Source organism: Aythya ferina, assembly GCF_964211825.1.
Source record: "Aythya ferina genome assembly, chromosome: 1".
NCBI lineage: Eukaryota > Metazoa > Chordata > Aves > Anseriformes > Anatidae > Aythya > Aythya ferina.
Genome location: NC_140296.1, coordinates 203,965,473 through 203,985,065, shown reverse-complemented (window position 1 = coordinate 203,985,065; position 19,593 = coordinate 203,965,473). Strand labels below are relative to the sequence as shown.

At 41.7% G+C, this 19,593-nt stretch overlaps 1 protein-coding gene across 5 annotated transcripts in view; it reads right to left on the bottom strand.

Moving 5' to 3' along the window:
• Positions 1-1,047: 1,047 nt before the first annotated feature.
• Positions 1,048-19,593, bottom strand: part of MKLN1 (muskelin 1) — a 93,489-nt gene continuing 74,943 nt past the window's right edge. For 4 of the 5 annotated variants that reach the window (XM_084512647.1, XM_084512649.1, XM_084512650.1 and 1 more), the window contains 6 exons: positions 17,235-17,382; positions 16,267-16,381; positions 13,569-13,708; positions 11,117-11,219; positions 3,243-3,297; positions 1,048-1,364 (listed from right to left, as the gene is read on the bottom strand). In XM_084512647.1, the coding sequence (XP_084368773.1) occupies positions 1,243-1,364; positions 3,243-3,297; positions 11,117-11,219; positions 13,569-13,708; positions 16,267-16,381; positions 17,235-17,382 (683 nt within the window). In that variant the 3' untranslated portion in view covers positions 1,048-1,242. The remainder of the gene's footprint in view (positions 1,365-3,242; positions 3,298-11,116; positions 11,220-13,568; positions 13,709-16,266; positions 16,382-17,234; positions 17,383-19,593) is intronic. The other variant, XM_084512648.1, reaches the window with a different exon arrangement.

Sequence of the window (19,593 nt, the reverse complement as noted above, 5' to 3'; positions counted from 1 at the left end):
CTTACTGACACTGAATGCAAGAAGTTGCTAATGCTGGGTACGCGCATCCTTCGTTCCACTTCACAGTGCAGCACCGAGCCCTTACCTTATTCATAAAGAAGGCTTTCAGCGAGGAGGAATATATTTTCTATACATATGCATCAGCTGGCTTTTGAAGAGGTTTATGCTAGAAAGGCCTCCCTCGTGCTCAGACTGAGGTCTAAAATGCGTTTAAACGTGAGTAAGCTGCACTACACAGAGAGGAGACAAGCTGTTTGGAGCAGACCTCTTCACATTTACACATTGACAAACGCACACAGAAGCGTAAAGGTGGATGTAAACGAAGACAACCTGCTTCAGAAATCCTACACCCAACCCGGGGTCAGGTTGCAGAGGTTGGGTGTGCGCGTGGAAGACCCAGTTCTGCAGAGCTCTGCAAGGACCTGCACGGTTTCTCAGCAGGAGAGCACGGCAGCAAGAACAGAGCGATCCCTGAAACGGAGCCTGTGCAGACAAACCCCAGCACTCCCATTTTCTGACAGTTCCTCCAGAGTTTCTCCCCCTTGTCTGTCAGGTCTAAGTGGAAGGCTCCAGAGAGTGGAAGCTAGGCGTTCAGGTATTTAGGTTTGAAATGGTTATCAAATGCGATTTGACATTGCTGCCAGCCAGGATCTCATACAAGGAGACAGACAATTTGTAACACATGCTCCCTTCACATGACACGCTGCGATTACAAGACTGGAGACACATACATTACTATTACCTCAACACACGCCAGTGTCCTGCTGCCAAGTTATTCAGCTGCTGAGAATGAAGTTGTAGGACAAAACAATACATCATGGCTAGCTACATGAGCGAAGAACCACCACCCCCTCTCCCACGAAACCCAAAATAAAACCCATCATCTTTAATTCCAGACAGCCCATGAATCTCAATTTTTCCCGACAGGCAAAAAACAATCACCGCGTGACGGGGTTTTATTTTCTTCTCTTTCCCCCCCTCTTTTCTCCTTACATTTGCTAACTCAAAAATTCAAAGTCAGAAAAAATATATGTATTTAGTCAGAAGTACGTCAGTTACATTTTTATTAACCTACTCCAAGGGAAAAGCTTCAGGGATTCACCATACAAGTATAAAACCCCTCTCAAACACCTAGGGGTTACTATATTACTTCATCCCAGCAGTCAATCAATGCAGTAAAAAAATTAAAATACTGAAAATGGATGCTTTTCCCCCTCTTCCACGTGTCCAGTGATTGCTCCGTTACAGCGTGATGAGGTCTACCAGGTTGCCTTTCGGAGGGGTCATGTTGTCTGGAAAGAAGTTGACTAGTGTATCAAACAGCTGAGTTCTCTGCGCGTAAGTGTGATCGACGTCTGAAAATCCTGGGGGAGGAAGAGAAGGGAAAGCTCGTCAGCACTGACTGCTTTAAATGGTTTAGCTGCAGAATACATCAGTTTCTGATTCTGGATGGCTGTTGGCTATCTGCTGCTTCTGCTTTAACCCCTTTGCCCACGAACATGTTGCTGTAGCCAGTGCTGAGTGTTAATTAACAGCTTGATTCCCCATTGCAGCCCAGCTCACATCTGTAGTGTCGTACCAACAAGGCTGCCAGCTCCCCATCCCACCTACTACAGGCCTGCACACACAGAGCTCGTGTCACCCCAAGCCAACACCGAAATTAAAACTCCATAAAAAGCAATAAGCAAACGGCTGTCAAGCCCGTGGACGTCCCTAAAGAAATTGGGGAAGTGACAGTCCTCAGGGGACCGTTCTGATGTCCCAGAAAACAAGATCTCAGCAGCTATTTTTGTTTGGTGCCTTGTTTCTTCTGTCCTCAGGCTCTCCTCATTATCTCACGGCTGTCTTAGCCAGAACTGGTACTTGTGCTGCTTGCAGTTTTTTTCTCGAGACAAGCTCTGCTGATGGTAGGAGTCCCAAGTTAAGAGCTGTTATTTAATCCCTGGACTGCACTGAGGTCCCAGCCTGAGTCTTGGCACAGGGTCTTCGCCAACTCGATTTGTGAAGTGCCTCCTCCCGACAGGGGAGGGTTTAGTCTACCGCAGCAGCATTGTTTATCCAAATCCCCATACTTAAACCATCAACAGCAAGAACAATAGAGCGGGCATGCAACGATTTCCTCTGCTTTGTATTTACTTAAATCACTGGTATCTCAAAAAGAATGCTTTTTAATTCACTCTTCAGTTAATCAAAGCCAACCAAGTTAATCAAATCAAGGAGGGCTTGGTTGTTTTATTTCAGCAGCACTACTTGATGTATGATGTCCTCCTATCTGTAAAGCCAATCTCTTAATACAGCATTGTACTGTAAAACACAGCAGTGTTACTGCAGGATAAACTAATTAATCTTTTAGAGCACTTAGACCTTGAGAGGGGAGGGCAAGCATTCCTGAATCAAGTGCTGTCTTTCTTCAAAAACCCGTATTTTAAGAAATAGCATGAACTGGGTAACATCCTCCAAAGCAAACAAGCTCACCAGAGCTTCCTCATCCAGCAGGGCAGACAGAGCAGTGGCCTTTTCCTTCCCTCAGTTCCTTAGATTGGGAATTACACATTTGTCAAAAAAGTGAAGTCATCCATGCTCCCAAGAAGAGCTCGGTAACAGGATGGCAACACAATCACAGGAATGTGAATTATGCCAATGGTCTTCCTATAGCTCGCCCAGGATTAACAGCTGAACCCTGGAGAAGAGTTAACTGGATAGAATAGCAAAACAAATTATGGCTTTGGCTCAGGCCTCCTGTTTTCAGACCTACACGCCACTGCTGTCTTCAGTCTTGACATCCTGCCCAAAGAACTCGTTTTGCAAAGAACAGAGCGAACCAAACTACTCCAGGAATTGCAGCTATCCCAGCAAACAGAGCCGTAGCCATGCTGTGAGATTCCAAAGTGACATGATGGGAGTTACTTTATTCTGACCAAGGCTTCTGTTTATTTGGGTAACAGTAAAGCTTCAGATGTAATAAGAGACACAAAATACTCCCCAGAGGCATGGATTTAAAACCACTGGTGACAGATGTTTTAAATATGGGCTTGAGGCATTGGACACTGGTCATTATACTCCCTATCAAATGCCTGTAATGTGGCACTTTGTGTATTCAAACCTAAAAGGGCTCACAATACTCCTAAGAATTTTAAGCTTTTGATATATATATATTAAAAAAAAAAGACCAGAAATGAACAGTAATGATCTTTGCAAGAGGGAACATACTTAGTATGATTTTTCTGCTGCACAATACTCACCAAGAGTGGTGAAATCCGAGCCAGACTTAAATAATGCTGAGGCGAGAAGCTGAAACTGCAGAAGAGGAGGTGGGAGAAGAAACAAGTGTTATTAACTGCGTGGGGAAAAAAAAAAAAAAAAAAAAAAAAACACACCAAAAGATTCATAGTGGCACAGGTGGCTTTACAGTTGCTGGGTTTTCTTTGCACAACCCTCAGAATTACTGCGATATGCATACAAATAACAGCAGTGCTTTCATATGAGCAACACCGTTTGTCACCTTGGCAGCATAAGATGGATATTTTTTTCAAGAGATATTTTTTCCAAGAGGTCTTGGTTAGACCAACATCAGTACAATGATCAGTACTTGACCAGGAGAGCGTGAACATTTAATTTTATATGTGTTTTTAACTTTTTTTTGCCTCTTTGGTAGATATCAGAGCACAAAAGTCAGGTAAACCCTCTTTCAAGCAACATTCGTAGAGATGAGTGTGGTACAGCCTCTGCAAGGGAAGATTAGATGGCACAAAAACAGGTTAACTGCTCAAGTGCAGCATCAACTTCTTGAACACAGGGAAAGCTCTTAAATGGTGATAACCTTTCAGAATTGCCAGAGCAGCTCCCATCACAAGCTTGTTCGAAGCAAGGTCTTTTTAAGTTAAAAAAAAGAAGAAAAAGTCCCTTGCTTGGGAACATCAGAATCAAGAGTGAAAGTGGTTGAAGTAGTACATTCACAGCTTTATTCTCCCCTAATGCCTCCCCGATAGACAGTCAGCACTAGCTTCCCTCTGCCCCCAGCTGCTGTTTGCAGTTCCTGGTGTCACAGCAAAGCCGTTTTGTCATGTTTCTTCCAAGAATTAGCCAACCCCTTAAAGGTTTGCAATCTTTCGTCTCCTGCCTGTGTGTCTTTACAGCATACAGCCCAAGCAAAGGAGGTTAAAAACAGTGGAGAAGCAAATATGTTGAGGGAAAGGGCGGGGAGAACAGCCAGGAATTACATATCCATCAGTGTAACTTCAATTTAAAGAAGAAATGGAACAGAGTATGGAGAAGGTGACAAGTAGCAGCCAAAGCAGATTTGGCAACTACAGGTTGCATCACTTCAATCTAGTTTATTCTGGAGCAGGGCAGCAGGCCCTAGGGATGGGACTCGGACATTTTCCATCTTGACTTCCATAGCACTTTGTATGTTTTTATATGTTATTTATGGTAAATTAGTGAGGATTTGCAAAGATTAAGCGAGCAGGGAGTGGCAAATAGGTCAAATAACTTCACTGGGGGTTGCCATCAATCCTCTGACACCGAAACAGTGCCATGAATGGGAAAGGGACAGCTCTCTAATGAGGACCCCAGGGCTTGCAAGGGTTACCTGGCTTGACAGGACACCTTTGCTCAGTCTGCAGAGCTCTCACTGTGCCCAGACAGGCTGCCAGCAGGGTAGCAGGCAGCCTTCAGCCTGTTCTTCCATTTCATCCAGGTTACAATGATGGATCAAAATGCAATTCACTAGGGCCAAGCACAAACCAACAAAACCAGGAATAATCAGACAAAGCAGGACACGTTCTGTTGGATCACCCTATTGCAAAAGTGACAAATGCAGTAGGAAATGCATGAGAAGGAGTAGGTCTTCAAGTAAATCAAGTGCTCCTTCTGTTATCAAGGCTCCTAATTCTCATCCACAATAAGGCAACCACTTTCGGATGCCCTTTATCAATTAGCAGCGCGCAGGGAAAGCACTAGAAAAATCAAGTGGTTTGAAAATCAAACTCTATTAATCAGGTTAAAAGGAGTCAGGGTTGCACAGCCTCCACAGAAGAATGTCCAAGAATGAAACAACAACAAGTCACAAACGTGAAAGGCCCCTACAAAAAGGTAAATCTACAACTAAGTGCAAGAAGACACAAAAATCAGTAAGATCAACTTCAGTATGACATCAAGAAAAAGAACAGCCTAAAGTAAGGCCTTCTTACTGGTGTGCTGGAATAAATTTGCAGGTTTTTGTGGAGACTATTATCGCAGAAAGCAATCAATAGAGGCATTTAAGAGCAAGTTAGGAAGATACAGAATTGACAGACTGCAGAATAGGGGGAAGAGGTTGATTAAATACCTTCTTCAGTGAGGTCTGATTACATGAAATCAAAAGGGACTGCAACGCTACACGAGTATTTGCTGCTAGAGTGACTTGGCTCCACGTCAGTACCGTATGTAAACAGAAGCCCAGCCTAAACAGCTCCAAAATTCCTATAAAACCAGTGGCTGAACCCGTGCTCTTTCTGACTGCGAGTGCCATGTCCTGGCCACCTTCCCCTGAGCACACAACTGCCTTCGGGGCCTGCTGCCAGCTGCCTGGTGATATGCTAAGCCAGCTCGGCAGGGACAGGGCAGATGCCACGTGCTTCGAGGGGCTCCTTCCTCCCCCAGCAACCGCAACCATCCTGCTGGAAACAGAAGTGAAAACAGAAGTGAGCCCTGCTTGGGGCCAGGCCTCAGGATGCCCAGCTCTAAGAGACCAAACAGCCGGATCCAGGTAGGAACTCGCTGAACTGAGACCGAAAATCAAACCCTCTGCCAAGTATTCCTGTCTCTTCACGCCATGCGTGACGAATTTCCACTGCTACGAGTTCCTCTCCAGCTTTTTGGGGAAGGAGTATCTTGTCTCCTTCCCCTAATGCCGCTGCACTTCAGTTAACCTTGAGTGTTGTGTTTTCATTGCCTTTAAAAGGATGTTTTATGCATCATCTCACGCTTTCAAAGCACTTTCTGATAGAAGAGTCAAGCACACAAGTTATGAACATCAATTACGGACAGCACTGATGCTTAAGCTGGCTCACTCTGCATTTGCATTACAATGTCAGCTAGCCCTGTGATGTTTTCCCAAAGGGCCCTTTCTTTTTTCTTCCCCCATGCATAGCATGGCTGTGGCTTACTCAAGACCAGGTCTCCTGCGCACTCTTATAGCGCGTATCTGATGCAGTTGTTTGTTTTCTTTTCCCCATGCAGCTCAAACTGTGCTCTAAAGCAATTAATTTCTTCACCAGTTTTTCTACCGTCTTACCTGCTATCCTGTCAGACAGCACTTTAAGTTCTGATTCTTTTGGGGTCTGCTATATGAAACTACCAGCATTTGATTTTTCAAAACATTTGGTATCAAACACCTTCCCCTGAAATCAGTTAGAGCCAGAAGAGCAAAGCCCTCAGCAACCCACCCATCAGATGCCTCCCACTGGGTACCGGAATGAAAGACCCGATTAGTGACCATCTAGGAAAAGCCATTTGCTTAACGTCACAAAGCATCTCTCTAGAGAATTCAATTAGAATTAGAACTCAATTATCCAGCAGAAGCATCCAACTGCTTTCGTCACAACTCCACCTATTTTCTTCTGACATCCTCTTTGCTCACTGGCTGCAGCTACTCCAAATTAAGCCTCCACTCACAAGACAAGTTTCCTTCGTTACTCAATTAACTTCTCTATCCGAGATCCAACGCATCTTCTGAGCTGGGATTAGGGTTCCTTGGAGATAAACAGATCTGGTTAACTAGCGGAAGGTGCATCAACCACGTTAAAGACAAATTAAGACAACACCAGTAATATTAATTCCAGCATTTTCTGACTTCCAGCCTTCGTGTTTCCATTGTTATCGCTCTTTTAGTACTGCACATACATAACCTTGGTTTCTACCTGAAGCAAAAAACAAAAAACAATTCCACTGTGTGGTAACCCATGCAGGTTTTAGCCTATTTGCTCAGCTGTTTGCACCAACAGACCCATTAACACCAAGTAACTCCCGGCTGGGATACCTGGCGGGTTGCATGAATCAGACCTAATTCCTCCTCCCCGTGCTCTGAGCGCTCAGATCACAGCAGAAAGCAATTTTGCTCCGCTTTGACCCATTTTGTTGGGACGGTGCCTCGCAGTGCAGGCACAAAGAAGAAGCAAGAGGCTCAAATTCTTTGAGGATGGAGCTGTCACAAGCTGAAGTCTGGGAGGGCTGAACACTTTTTTCAAAGGCTCCTTGGCTCCAAAACCTCTGTTCCTGCAGCACTCAGGCCCTGAGGCTTTACAAAGAATCACAGCAGGACACGAAGAACAGAAGCGTGCTTTTCTTAGCTCCTTCCTAGAACTATTTTTCCTATTTGGGCTTAAATTTTCCCAGAAATTTCAGTTTAACGCAGACCCAAACAATACTTTTGGGCTCCGCTGGCTTTATCTGGCAAGTTTATTAAAGAAAAGGTCTCAAGAATGGAAAGTATGAAGCAGCCTCGAACAGGGGCCTCCAGCCCAGACTACGAGCTAGTCAGGCCTCAAATTGGCCTCCAGGTCCTTGCTCCTTCTCCTCCTGTTCTCCAAGAAAAACAGAAAGCAGCTTTTACTTGCACTTTGTAGGCAATCACAGGGTCCAGCTGAAATCTTCTCTCCACCAAACGCAGAATTCTCTACGCAAATCTCGATCTCGTTGTACAAAATCATCTCACTCCCCTTTAATTGGGCAGCACTGGTCATTTTTTTTCCAGCACTACTGGTCATTTTTTCCAGCACCTTCATTTCTTCTGCAGACCGCTAAGCAGCAGCAGTGTTCTGGGTGTGATCGCTCCAGCATTCGAGGAACATGTTGTTCTTAGCCTCATATGTGATTGACTGATGTTTTCCTGCTTTACTAGCACATGTTTGTAAGTTAAAAACTTGGGAATTCACTATAAATTCCCATTTTGATCTTCCTTATGTCTTTAAAAGCTTCTTCTTCTGAATATCTAAACCATCACTGAAGGTACATCTATTTGTATATGAACTAGAAGAACACACCCATGCTGGCAGATTTATTTTTTTTTAATCAAGAACTACCAATGCCAGCTTTTTGTACAACTTTCATCTTTCCATGAACTATAATGCAGACAAACTTCCATGTGCCCTGGGGATCTACACTCCTTACATAAAGCATCAGAGCTATTAATCCACAGCCAGTAAATGACAAAGATCTGGAAGCACTGAAGAGATTTAAGTGATTTCAAGCAGAAATACAGTTAAAGAGAACTGGATCTGCATTCATGGGCAACAGCCGAGCTGGAGCTGGCATCCAGCCTGTGGCCACTAAAGCAAGCACCCATGAGACACCTATTGCTCACAGGCATCTATGACTTCCTTTTATAAAAATTAAAAAGGAAGCAAAACTGCCATCCCGTTAACATTGCTAAAATTCACAACAAAGAAAGGAAAATCTGGGGGTATGTTCCTCCTGTCAATCATTCATGCTACTTTAAACAAAATTGGTTACTAACGCCAAAGTTAGCTTCAAGAACAGTCTGTTTATTTTCTTTGGCATCCAACTCAAAACAGCTGAAGAGACTTGCCTAACAAAGTTAGAAGAAATTACTTGTATTATAAAACAAGCAAGCCTTACCCTGCAGTGAAATTCTGCTTGTAATATCATACCCCACAGACCAGTCTCTAAGAGAACTGTAACACAAAGTCAAGGATGAACTCATAGTTTTGTCCTTTCCAGATTTAACAGCAGGCCTGGAGAGAGGGAGAAGAACACGCAGAAAGGAAGGTGATTTCTTTTAAAAACTTGCCACGCTGAGAAGCCACACGGTGTTTGATGGTTGCACAGAGCAGGACAATTAGATATTAATCTGGTATTAATTACGACCATCTCAGCTACAAATAAAGACAGAGCATGTAGGTGTCTGCGCCGAGATGCACAATCAAATTGCTGCTTGAAATCTGATATGGAATCCAAAAAGCCTGCGTCAGTCCTCTGGAAAGCACACGAGCTATTTGAAGATGTAATGCCAGAGCAAAAAGCCAACCCGATGTGATAACCGGAAGGTAAATTGACGTCAACTGGAAATACACCCAGTCGCTACCAGTGCGGCGGCTGGCCCCGTGCCACTGACCAGGCAGATCTGTTCCAAGGCAAAAAGCTCCAGAAGTCCAAGCTTTTTCGACCAGCAACTTTTTTGCAAAATAAACAAACAAGAAAGACTCCCAGAAATTGTTAAATGATTTTAGGAGACTGCTGGAACCGAGCTCTAAATTCTGCCGAACAGCAAGTGTAGATCTGGCAGACCCACGGGACAGACAGAAGCTATTGAATTTTCCTTGGGTCGGGCATTAGGATTGCAGAGGAAGGGGTCACCATATTCACCCAGCTGGTTTGAGCTACCTCGGCTCGTATGTTAGATCATTAATGTGCAGAACACCAGTAAGTCCTGTGAAAAGGAGTAATTAGTTTTCAACTTTTTATTCTGTTTAAACCCTGCATGATAAAGCTACTTTTACCCCAAATCTCGACTCCACGCAGTCAGGAAATTCATTCTGACAAGGTGGACAAATTCAGTACTACAGACTGAACTGGGAACATCAAACACGAAGAATGAAGGGACTCCCTATTCCTTACGTACACAAGGTACAGCCTTAATGGCAGTTCCTTTGGGCTGCTGGGTACAGTACTCAAGGCAGAGGAGCTTGTTGGTCATACCACAAACATTTTCTGTTCCAGCAACAGAAAGGCACAAGCAGCCAAGAGATGTAGGATATCTTTGGGAGTAGCTGGCCAACGATACCCATGGCCTTCACAGGCACGAGGAGGCTACCAGAACACATGCCACAGAGAGAAACGGAAAGCACTGAACACAGAACATCATCTTATGTCCCAGGTGGCAGAGGAGAAGATAAGAGAGCACCAGAATCATTGTCGTGTGTTATAGGTTATTACAGGTCCAAATTGGAAGAAGTGCTATGACACTGGGAAGATTGGGCAGAATTAGGCTGAGCCTCCTCGAAGTGTGCTGCATGGGAAAAATCTCTTTTTCCAGCTGAAGAAAATGAGGAATAATTATGTCTTTCCTATGCTAGAAATAGCTAGAAAAGGTGTGAAAGTACTTGAGATATGGGACAGGCTCAGCGAGAAAGCACCGAACAGAAAACTTGCAGGCACAGCAATTGCACGTTTTATTGGACCAGAAATTCATGAAGCCTAACCAGAATTTACAACAGTCAAACGTGATCAGTAATGTTTGTAAATTTTTTTTCCTTAATTTCAGTAACTTTACAATTTTATGCTGTGCTTATGCAAGAAGGCTATTCCCCTTAAAATAACCCTTAAAATTCCCCTTAAAATAGCTTTTTGTGCCTGTATAAAGATCGTTTCTCTTGATCTGCACTCTCTTCCTCCTCATCTACCCAACCACAGCGCCGAATGCTTGTGTATTCTAGCTGGCTGCCCCAAGTTCCACGTGGAAATTAATGGCAGAGTCAAGTCAACCACCTTATCTGACACTTTACACTACTTCTTTAATTCCTGCTGTAAAGTGACACGTACTGCGGTACTGGAATCAAAACAGGAAGTGGGAGCAAATTCCTGGAACAAATCAAAGAACATGCCTACAGGATAATATTCAAAACAGAGGAAATAAGAGTTTTAAGGTTTAGCGAGCAGCTTGCATTACAACCTACTTCCAGAAATGGATATAATCGAGAAAAAAAGTTCCTTGCCTCCCCCAGAACTATTTGATATTGACAAGCCAAAATGCAGCGTGAATAGCAGTTTCTATTCACTTTCTACCACACAACCAACCACAGACTCCTGACATTTCAGCAAGTTTATGTTTCAATTAAAGCTCCCAAAATACACACCAGCACGCTGGAATTAAAACAAAGGTCTAGTCTTCGCTATTAAGAGCGCAAAACCTATTTTATCTGGATGTGTAGCTGCAAAATGCCTGTTTCTAAAGCAGTGCGATCCTTAGCATGGAGGAAATGATAGAGCAAAGTATCGTGCGCTGTTTGAGCTTTTCACACTGAATAAAAACAAAATGTAACAGGCTTAAAATCTGTGCTAGAACGTGAGAACACAGTTTACATTTCTTTATGAGACAAGGATCGTTCCTTGTTACCTCTTTTGTCTCCTCAGGGTCTGAGTGATCCACAGTTACGTACAAATCATTCTGTAGGTACTTCAGTGCACTGAGAGGATCAGTCTGAGCTTTCTCTTCAAACCTGCAACGAAGAGACACAAAACTTGAGCACAACTATTTCCTTTAGGGCTAAACACAGCTATTCCTACACGGAGCAAAACCCACCCTACAAAACGTTCAGCCAAATATTTCCAAACAAAACAGTATTAAGGGCAGCTCAGCCTCATATTTGCTAGAATGCGTGCTGTCGAGCCAGCCTGAAACACAGAGGAGTGGTTTTAGGGGCTTTAAGAGAGTTACTAAGTATTGTACTCTTACTTAAAACACCCAAAAGCGTGTGTATTAAGAAGGTGCTGTATATAAGCATAAAATATTTAGCATAGTTAATTTTCCCATGAGTAGAAGTATGCATAGCACCTCACATGAGGAGCACGGATCAGACAGACAAGCCTCGAGCACTGCAGCCCCAGGGATATTTACATTCCTGACCGCACAGGAACCTGGCTACAAGGAAAAGGATGGAGAACGCTCCCCGCTTCTGCCAGGCAACAAAATAGAGAAGAATGGGGGTGAAAAATAAGTACTGTACTTTGATATTCCACCTTTCAAATGAGCACACACATGTAAATATTGGGTATGCATCATCAGTATTATTTTCTCACTTTCTTTGAATAAGGGGAAACATTAACTGCTGTGAACTCCCAAAGAAACACGCGCAGCCATCTACACTCAGAAAAGGACTCTGGGCTCAGCATCCTCAGCAAGCAGAGCTGCTTCCCTAGAGCACTGAGCTGGGTGAATAATCCTAAAAAGGATGAGAGTTAAAATTATCTATTTTTCCTCCTATCACCTATCTGCTGAGTACAGGATTAAACTCCGTGTTGTCATCTTCGGAGAATCACCAATGTGCCTTTCCTTGAAAATAACTTTGACAATTTTGAATTCCAGCAACAAGGACCTTAAAAATCACGTTCTTGGTGGCTTAACTGCCGTATATCAATTGTCTGACAAGAATGCAATATATTCATAATATACTTTAACTACCTTTACCAGATTGACAAGGTATTTCAAGTAAAAATGGGCCACATTGAATAGATTAAAGCTACCCAACTGATAATACAGTGTACATCTGTAGCTGACACCCCAAAATCATCTCAAAATTCAAGTCGCTTTGTCCACAGAATGCAAAGACTATGTGTGTTACCTGATGCATATAACATTTGGGTAATTAAACACTACTTCCTCCAAACATTGATATAGATTTTTTTAGATGATATTGTCACAATGCAGAGAGCTCCAGCAATGCAGCCGTCATACCAGCTCTAAATTGGCATGTTTGGCTCCCTCACATACCCCAAGAAATGGGAAAATGGTGCATTAAACCTCAACTTCTGCCAGACAATATGTAACAATATTTACTCTGAGCGCAATTTATGCAAGTGAAAACAAGTAATTCAGAGCTGTCTCTGGAGGCAGTACAGCTGCATTTGCATACTACCACGGGAGTTAATAAATCTCACAGATTACTGGCAAGACTTGGATTTGTTTTTGTAGGTATTCTTATCTAATGCATCGCTAACTTGGAAAAAGCCTCATCCAGCCGCAGCAACTGAGAGTTGAGTATAGCAATTTGCTTGCTGCCTCAGAAGATACCATTAGTAAAAACTGACCTTCAACTCTTGGCAGGACCTGATAACGAAGTACTCTCACCAAGAATGCAGAAAAGAAGAATTTATTGGTTTCAAATCGTTTGCTGAATCCTGAAAGGTCCTAACTGCTAGAGTTTCTTGCTTAAGGTAACCGCAAGAGCTTGATTTTAAAAGCTGTTGCCCCTTAGCAAATATAAGGCACCTCTGAGACATCCAGAGTGCAAGCACCACAGTGCAGCTGAATTCTGCATAAGTGAGATCTTTCAAGAGGTTCTGAAAGAGAAACACTGATGACCTCACCGTGGAGGAGTCTCAGATGTGCAAAGGAATTCAGCCCCCAGACTTCATTAGCATCCCTGGGAGCTGTTACTATCTCCTAGCACACTGCTTCGGAAGCACTTCCTTTTTTTGGGAGGTGACAGTACCAAAGCACATGTTGATGAGCAGCAGAGTGAAAATGGAATCTAAAAATTCTCCATTACTCCCCACACAATAGGCAGACTTGGTTTTTCAGTTTTAGAACAACATAGTAAAACCAGAGTGAAGTCAATGATTCCAATTTTGTTGTTTAGCCCTGCTCTACTGCTTTTAATGTTGAACTGTTCTGGTTTTTAATTTTTTTTCTTAACTGAAAATAATCAGCAAAGTTGCAGATCACCATTTAATCGGTGAAGTGATATTCACCAAAACAATTTACAAGGTATTTAAGTTTTAGAAACTTGAAGGAAAAAAAATTAAAAGGACTTCTGAAAAGAAAAATGTGAAACATTTTTTTTCTATACCTGTGCTTTCTTATGAGGTATTTGCAGTGTCTTAGCAGGTATTCCTTTGAAGGTCGACAGAGCTTCAGAGACCAGAAGTCATCTAATCTCATCTTTGGAGAGCAGGACTTGCCGGGATTCCCTCCAAACAAGTAATGAACCTACGCAAACGAGAGGCAGATGAAGAAACTGGCTGTTTATGTACATCCATTAAACAACGACTGTGTCAACATATTTGGAGAGGTTTATTCTGGAAGAACTCTCCCTTTTAGATAAGCTGCTCCATCTTATTATGAACCTCATTAGGTTTACTTTATCCCTTAGGAAATAAAATTCTCTGAAGTGCTTATATTTTAAGATAATAAAACATCCACAAACAAGGCAATCTCTTTCTTTAGGAAAAAATTATAAGCATAAATACTCAAGTACATAACATGAGTCGAAAAGGATCTGATTCAAATCTTGTTGCCCTGTTCCAAATCCCTGATGCAAACACCACAAACTGGTGGGTGACCAACTTCTTTTCCAATCTGGTCCTCAAAGAAGCCAAACTACCATCATCATGAGACCGTAAAAATTAAGGCACCTGCATTAAGGCCTTTCACCACTTAGGGTGAAATGGATTGTATACATATAATTGTGAGGTGACTCCAGCAATCAAGACTCTCTCTTTGAAGAAGAAAATATTAAGCTTGTTAGGTAGACTGAGAAAAAGGGATTTTGTAGACTAATGCACTGAGTCCAGTCAGAGCACTGTCAGTGAAGGTACAATACTGAAGCACCAAGTCCAGGCAAGCAGCATTTTCCTTGAGTCAAAGAAGACCACGATGTTCCCCAAAAACAAGATCCACTGGCGAAGTGAGTGGGAAGTCTTAAAGATGCTCAAAGTAAAGTGACAAATCCAGTCCTGCAAACCATAATCTTGGGAGATGACAATAGGCCTGCATCCCCCTCAAGTCCTGTAAGCTCCAGACAACCTTAATCTGTCTTGCAGACAAATATTTTCTTCTTCTCTGGAAGGACAGATTTATTTCACCTTAATACAGCAGCCTAGCTGCAAGATGTCTGATATAATTACTACCTGAGTAACACAAGGGAAAGATCTACCTGAATAAAGAGTAAAACAAAAAAAAAAGGAAAACTATAATGCTAAGAAGAGCTGAGAAAAAGGAAAACCTCAAATCTCATTTGGAGTCAGTCCCAACCATTGCTGTGACTGATCATCTAGCAATCCAGAGACACCAATCATGGAAAGACTGACTACAACTGTATGCAGAGTTCATTAGTTTGAAGGTAGCTCAAATGAAGTAGTCTTTAACAGCCCATCCGATAGCTTCAGATGCAACATCTTTGAAATGCAAAGCTATATTTGCAGAACGAGGCAAATCTCAAGGAATGTGGAAGCGTTAAAAAAAAAAAAAAGTTTCTACACTTTTTTTTCTTCATTTCGTATTTCAGGCTCTGAACTGTTGATATTAAACAGACACAAAGGGTCTTCAAATTCTGAGGTTCAAGAAGCTTAACAAGCTACCTTTCTACACAGCTTTAAAAATAATCACTCAAAACAATGTATTCTACATCCCACTGATGTAGGCTCTCCTTATTTATATCAGAGGAGTTTAGAAAGGTCATTTGAACAGAGGTTTCTAAAAATAAGACTCTTCAAAACAAGCACATCAAACAGCTCTTCAGATAAAGCTGGGCAACTGCCACGATTTAGAAACCTTCACAATAATTTACAGAATTCTGCTCTCCATCTCATGGTACTTTACACTTCAAGGATGGAATAGTATTTACAGCCTATCATTAATGCATGCAATGAAGACAAACAACGCAAGGTCTCCATACAGAAGTTGCACCTCTTCTTCCTCAAACTTCCCCCCTTCACCTCCAAACTTTCCCGTATTTAATTAACATCCTACAGAATGATAACTACATTTGTCTTTTTCAGTTTAGGCTGTTTCAAACTGAGTTAAACAAATTATGATGTTTAATCACATAATATCCCTGAAATTTGAAGTAAATTTGTCACTAATTTAAATTCATAGATAACTGAATTACAGAAACATAATCCTTGGGTTTAGGTTTTATCGGTTAACTTGCACAATGCCCTAAGTTTGCTCATCAGTCATGCATACACTATAAACAATTTAAAGCATAATTAAGCAGGTATTTGTCCATTAAAATCAGATAGTTCTAAAGAATGATCCTTGCTTCTGACATGCAGGGGAAGGTAATGCACTTGCTGCAGCAGATTCTTAACAGAATGAAAACAGTGTTCAAACACGCTTTCTCATAGAAATTTAGAGTATTTGGAAGGATGAATGCAACAGTTTTTGTTTAATTTAAAGAAAACTCCAGTTGCTAGCAAGTTTTTAAATCCAGCCCTGGAAGACAATGCACAAAGCTTCAGGTGTTTTCAAGTACGAGAACAGTCAGTAGCTGGCTGCTGGACAACATCTGCAGGTTTAGTAAAATTCACTGCCTACATTTTGATTGCGTGTAGGAGATATCACAGTTACTTTGCATTCATGGAGAAAGTATCTTAACTGGTTATATCAAAACACAATAATGAGTTAACCGAAATTTACCCATCAGATTAATCCAAACACGAACATGAGACGAAAAACTGTATTAAAATGTACCACCTGTGAAGAATCAACCATGCTGGATGAGCAACAAAACTGAAATCATTGTGTATGTATCTAAACCCACATACCTTGTGCAACTCATCGTATACCAGTTGATGGGCAAACCTTGGGCAAGGCTCCTCCTCCTGAAGGCTTTTACCTGGATTCTCTTTTGCTGCTTGGTCATTTTTATAGACACAAGACCTGTAATATACAACAATAAGTAATGATTAATAAGTAATGATTAGTACCTCGGTAGTATCTTCAGATGTTGCATTACTTGGGAGCAGAATGGTCACTATGAAATATTTTTCATTATGGAGAATAGCATCTTGGACACATTACAGATACGGGAAACCTAGGCCACAAACTTTAACAAAACTATGATTTCAATCACTGATTTCCATGCAAGCTTAAGGTTTTTTTTTTCCAACTGAAGACCCATTTTTAAAAAAAAAGGCACATGTGCCTTCAGAGTGACTGGCCTCATGTTAGAAGAGAACTTAAATACAACAATGCTGCCAGCTCCAGAAAGGGGCAGTGGCGACCAACTACCATACAGCAAATAGATGGAGGTGTTTTCTCAGAATACCAAATCTAGCAGCCACCTGATTTAATACTGAATCCAGACAGGAAAGAGCTGATAGCTCTAGCATGAACTTTTCTCCATCCCCATTCATAAAGAGTAGAACAGTTTCCTTCACTTCTAATAAACAGTACCACATACGCTGGAATTAACAACTTCCATTTTGACTGAATTTGTTGCACTGACAATGAACCCTGGCCTTGAGCATTTCCTACAGGAAAAACTTAATATAAGGACTTCTCCTCCATCCTCCGGTAAAGGAAGAACTCACACAGCTTCCCCATTTCATGCATCTTTTTTTCTAAAGACTCTGGGAGAGGTGCCTGAAAGGAATTCAGTTGTCTTTAAGATTACCAACCGCTGCATGGTTATAAGTAGTTACTGAGTTACTTGGGAGGAATGATTGTGTAGGATTGCTTTCTAAAGAAATCTGCGTGGAGGTTAGAAATAGTACTCCTTTCATCGACTTACCAGCTGTTCCTGACAATGTCATAAATCCAGAAAGAATTCCTTACATTCTCTTCCCGCTTCTCCTTGTCTTTACTGAGCCCTGACAAGACATGGATTTCATTCAGTTCCGGATCAATGGTAGCCCTTTGAGTGAAACCTGTCATTGGAACTGACAAAAAAAAAAGAAGTTACACACTAAAAATGCAGGAGGACACAAGAAGGGATCCGAGCACCAGACAAAAGCATTTCCCTCCCTCTGAACTTCAGCAGATTTTCCAATATCCAAGGTACAAGCACGAGATTTCATTTAACTAACTTCTGGGGTAAAGAGCATCTCAAGTCCAACCTCACTACTTAGTTTCCCTATTTTCCTTTTATGTACTTCCACCTCTTCATCTTTCATATAAAACCAATACCAATGGACTGAGTGAAGCCAAGCCAGTATTTTTTCTCTCCTTCAGGGTTCTTATTAATTGCCACAACTTAAAACTGTTACAGCACATTTCTAAAGAGGAGCTGTAGAAGTCACCAAGCAAACCATTTACTTCTCACACGTGCCCTCCAAAACCACGTGAGAGGAAGAAACATCCAGAGGCTGATTCCTTCCTTCCCCCATAAGGACAAGTCCTGGGCAACTTCTCTGATTCCCTTCCTATTTGTGATGCCTGGAGGCATAGAAAAAAACATCCAGAGCTGCTGTTTCCTAGGGCAAGATTTCGGGAAACTGCTGTGTCCAAAATTAGAATAAAACTGCATTGCAACAGAGCTAGGCAATCCCTGCAAGATATGAATGGAATAATTATTATTAGCTCATCTGTAAAAGGAAGCATTGATTCCCACATAAATGAAGAAGCTGGAAACTCAAAAAAAATTCAAGACGAACTCACAACTGCATAGCTCACAGCTTTGTGTTGCTTCTTTTAGGAAGAATATTTCAAGGAAGGGGTTGTTCTGTTTTGTTTCTTGTATTTTCTGAATAGTCGTGGTATAATTACCAGGCTATTCTTCTGCTCCACCTTCATGTTTGGAAGTATGGTGAAATACTGAGGATTCCAGCAGTTTTCATCATAATTCCCCGAAAAAAGGTCAGCAAATTTGTTTGGCAGTCCTTTTTGTTTGTTGTATAATTCCCATTTCCTGTTTCCCTAGGCAACCATCCTTCCAAAATGTATTTGTGAAGAGCACGTGATCTTTGTTTACAGATCCTGTTTGTCTCATTTCTCTTTCTGGGTCAGTTTACAAAGGCTGGTAAAGGGTCCTGGCCTCCGATCAAGATTTTGGCATGAAAAATTCTCAGAACTCTTGTATTTTGCAAATTCTTCCCTGCAATTAACTGTGAACGACACACACGGCCTAGCAAACAAGCCCTGTGCTAATAAAGCCATTTAATATCGCTGTTTAAGAATACACAAACCGGTGTTTTTGTAAGCCTCTTCTGTAATAGGTTTTGGTCTCATGCTTCTCTGTTTTCATTCGGTGCGCCAGGAAAGTAATAAATGTCAATGTAAAAATTCTGGGCAGCATTTGGTTTTCTCCAGCGTAAGCCCTTACCGAAATCTTTAGTAAAGCCAAAAAATAAACATTTCTTAAAATGCTTAATTCTTATGTAAACGCAAGTAGAAACTGAAATATATTGGGGTATTTCGTTTTCAGAGCCCTGTTCGCAAACTCCTTGCTCATTGCTTTTATGGAAAAGCCTTCAGAACCCTCATCAGCCTCCCTATTTTGACCTTCAATTTTGCCATGAAGTTTAAAGGAAAATTCATCCAGTTTACAAGCAAATTGGTACAGAGCAGAGGAAAATAAAGCAGGGAACAATGCTGGCACGAGAACATCTACGTACCTTGTTTGAGCTGCAAAACCACAAGGAAGTTTTTTAAATCGGACTAAAGAGTACTGTGAAAGTCACCCAATAAAGAAATCGAGAGCAAGAAGACAATCAAAGACCAAAGATTATTAATTTTTGGTAAGTATCACGTAACATGTTTCTTTGCATAGTCAGGGAGTGAATCGTTGACCCAAAAGGATTAAATCCGAGGCATATTTGAGATATTTCTGGCAGGAGAGCCATCTAAATTTGATCAGCAATGCTAATGCAGATGGCAAATGTCTACGCAACCCTATCTGCTGCTTTGAACATTCGAGACCACGCCGTGTTTTTAGAAAAAAAGCATGCAAATCTTCAGAGCATTAATACCTCAGGCTCACTGAAATGAAAATTATTATAATCACAAAGAATCTGGTTAGCACATTACCATTGATACAGAAAGCATATGAAACCCGTCTACGGAAGTCTCATCCCTCCTCCTGAAATATTGTTAAATAAATGCATTTTGTACGTAGCTTTCGCTTGATTTTTCTGAAGCTGAAATTATTATTT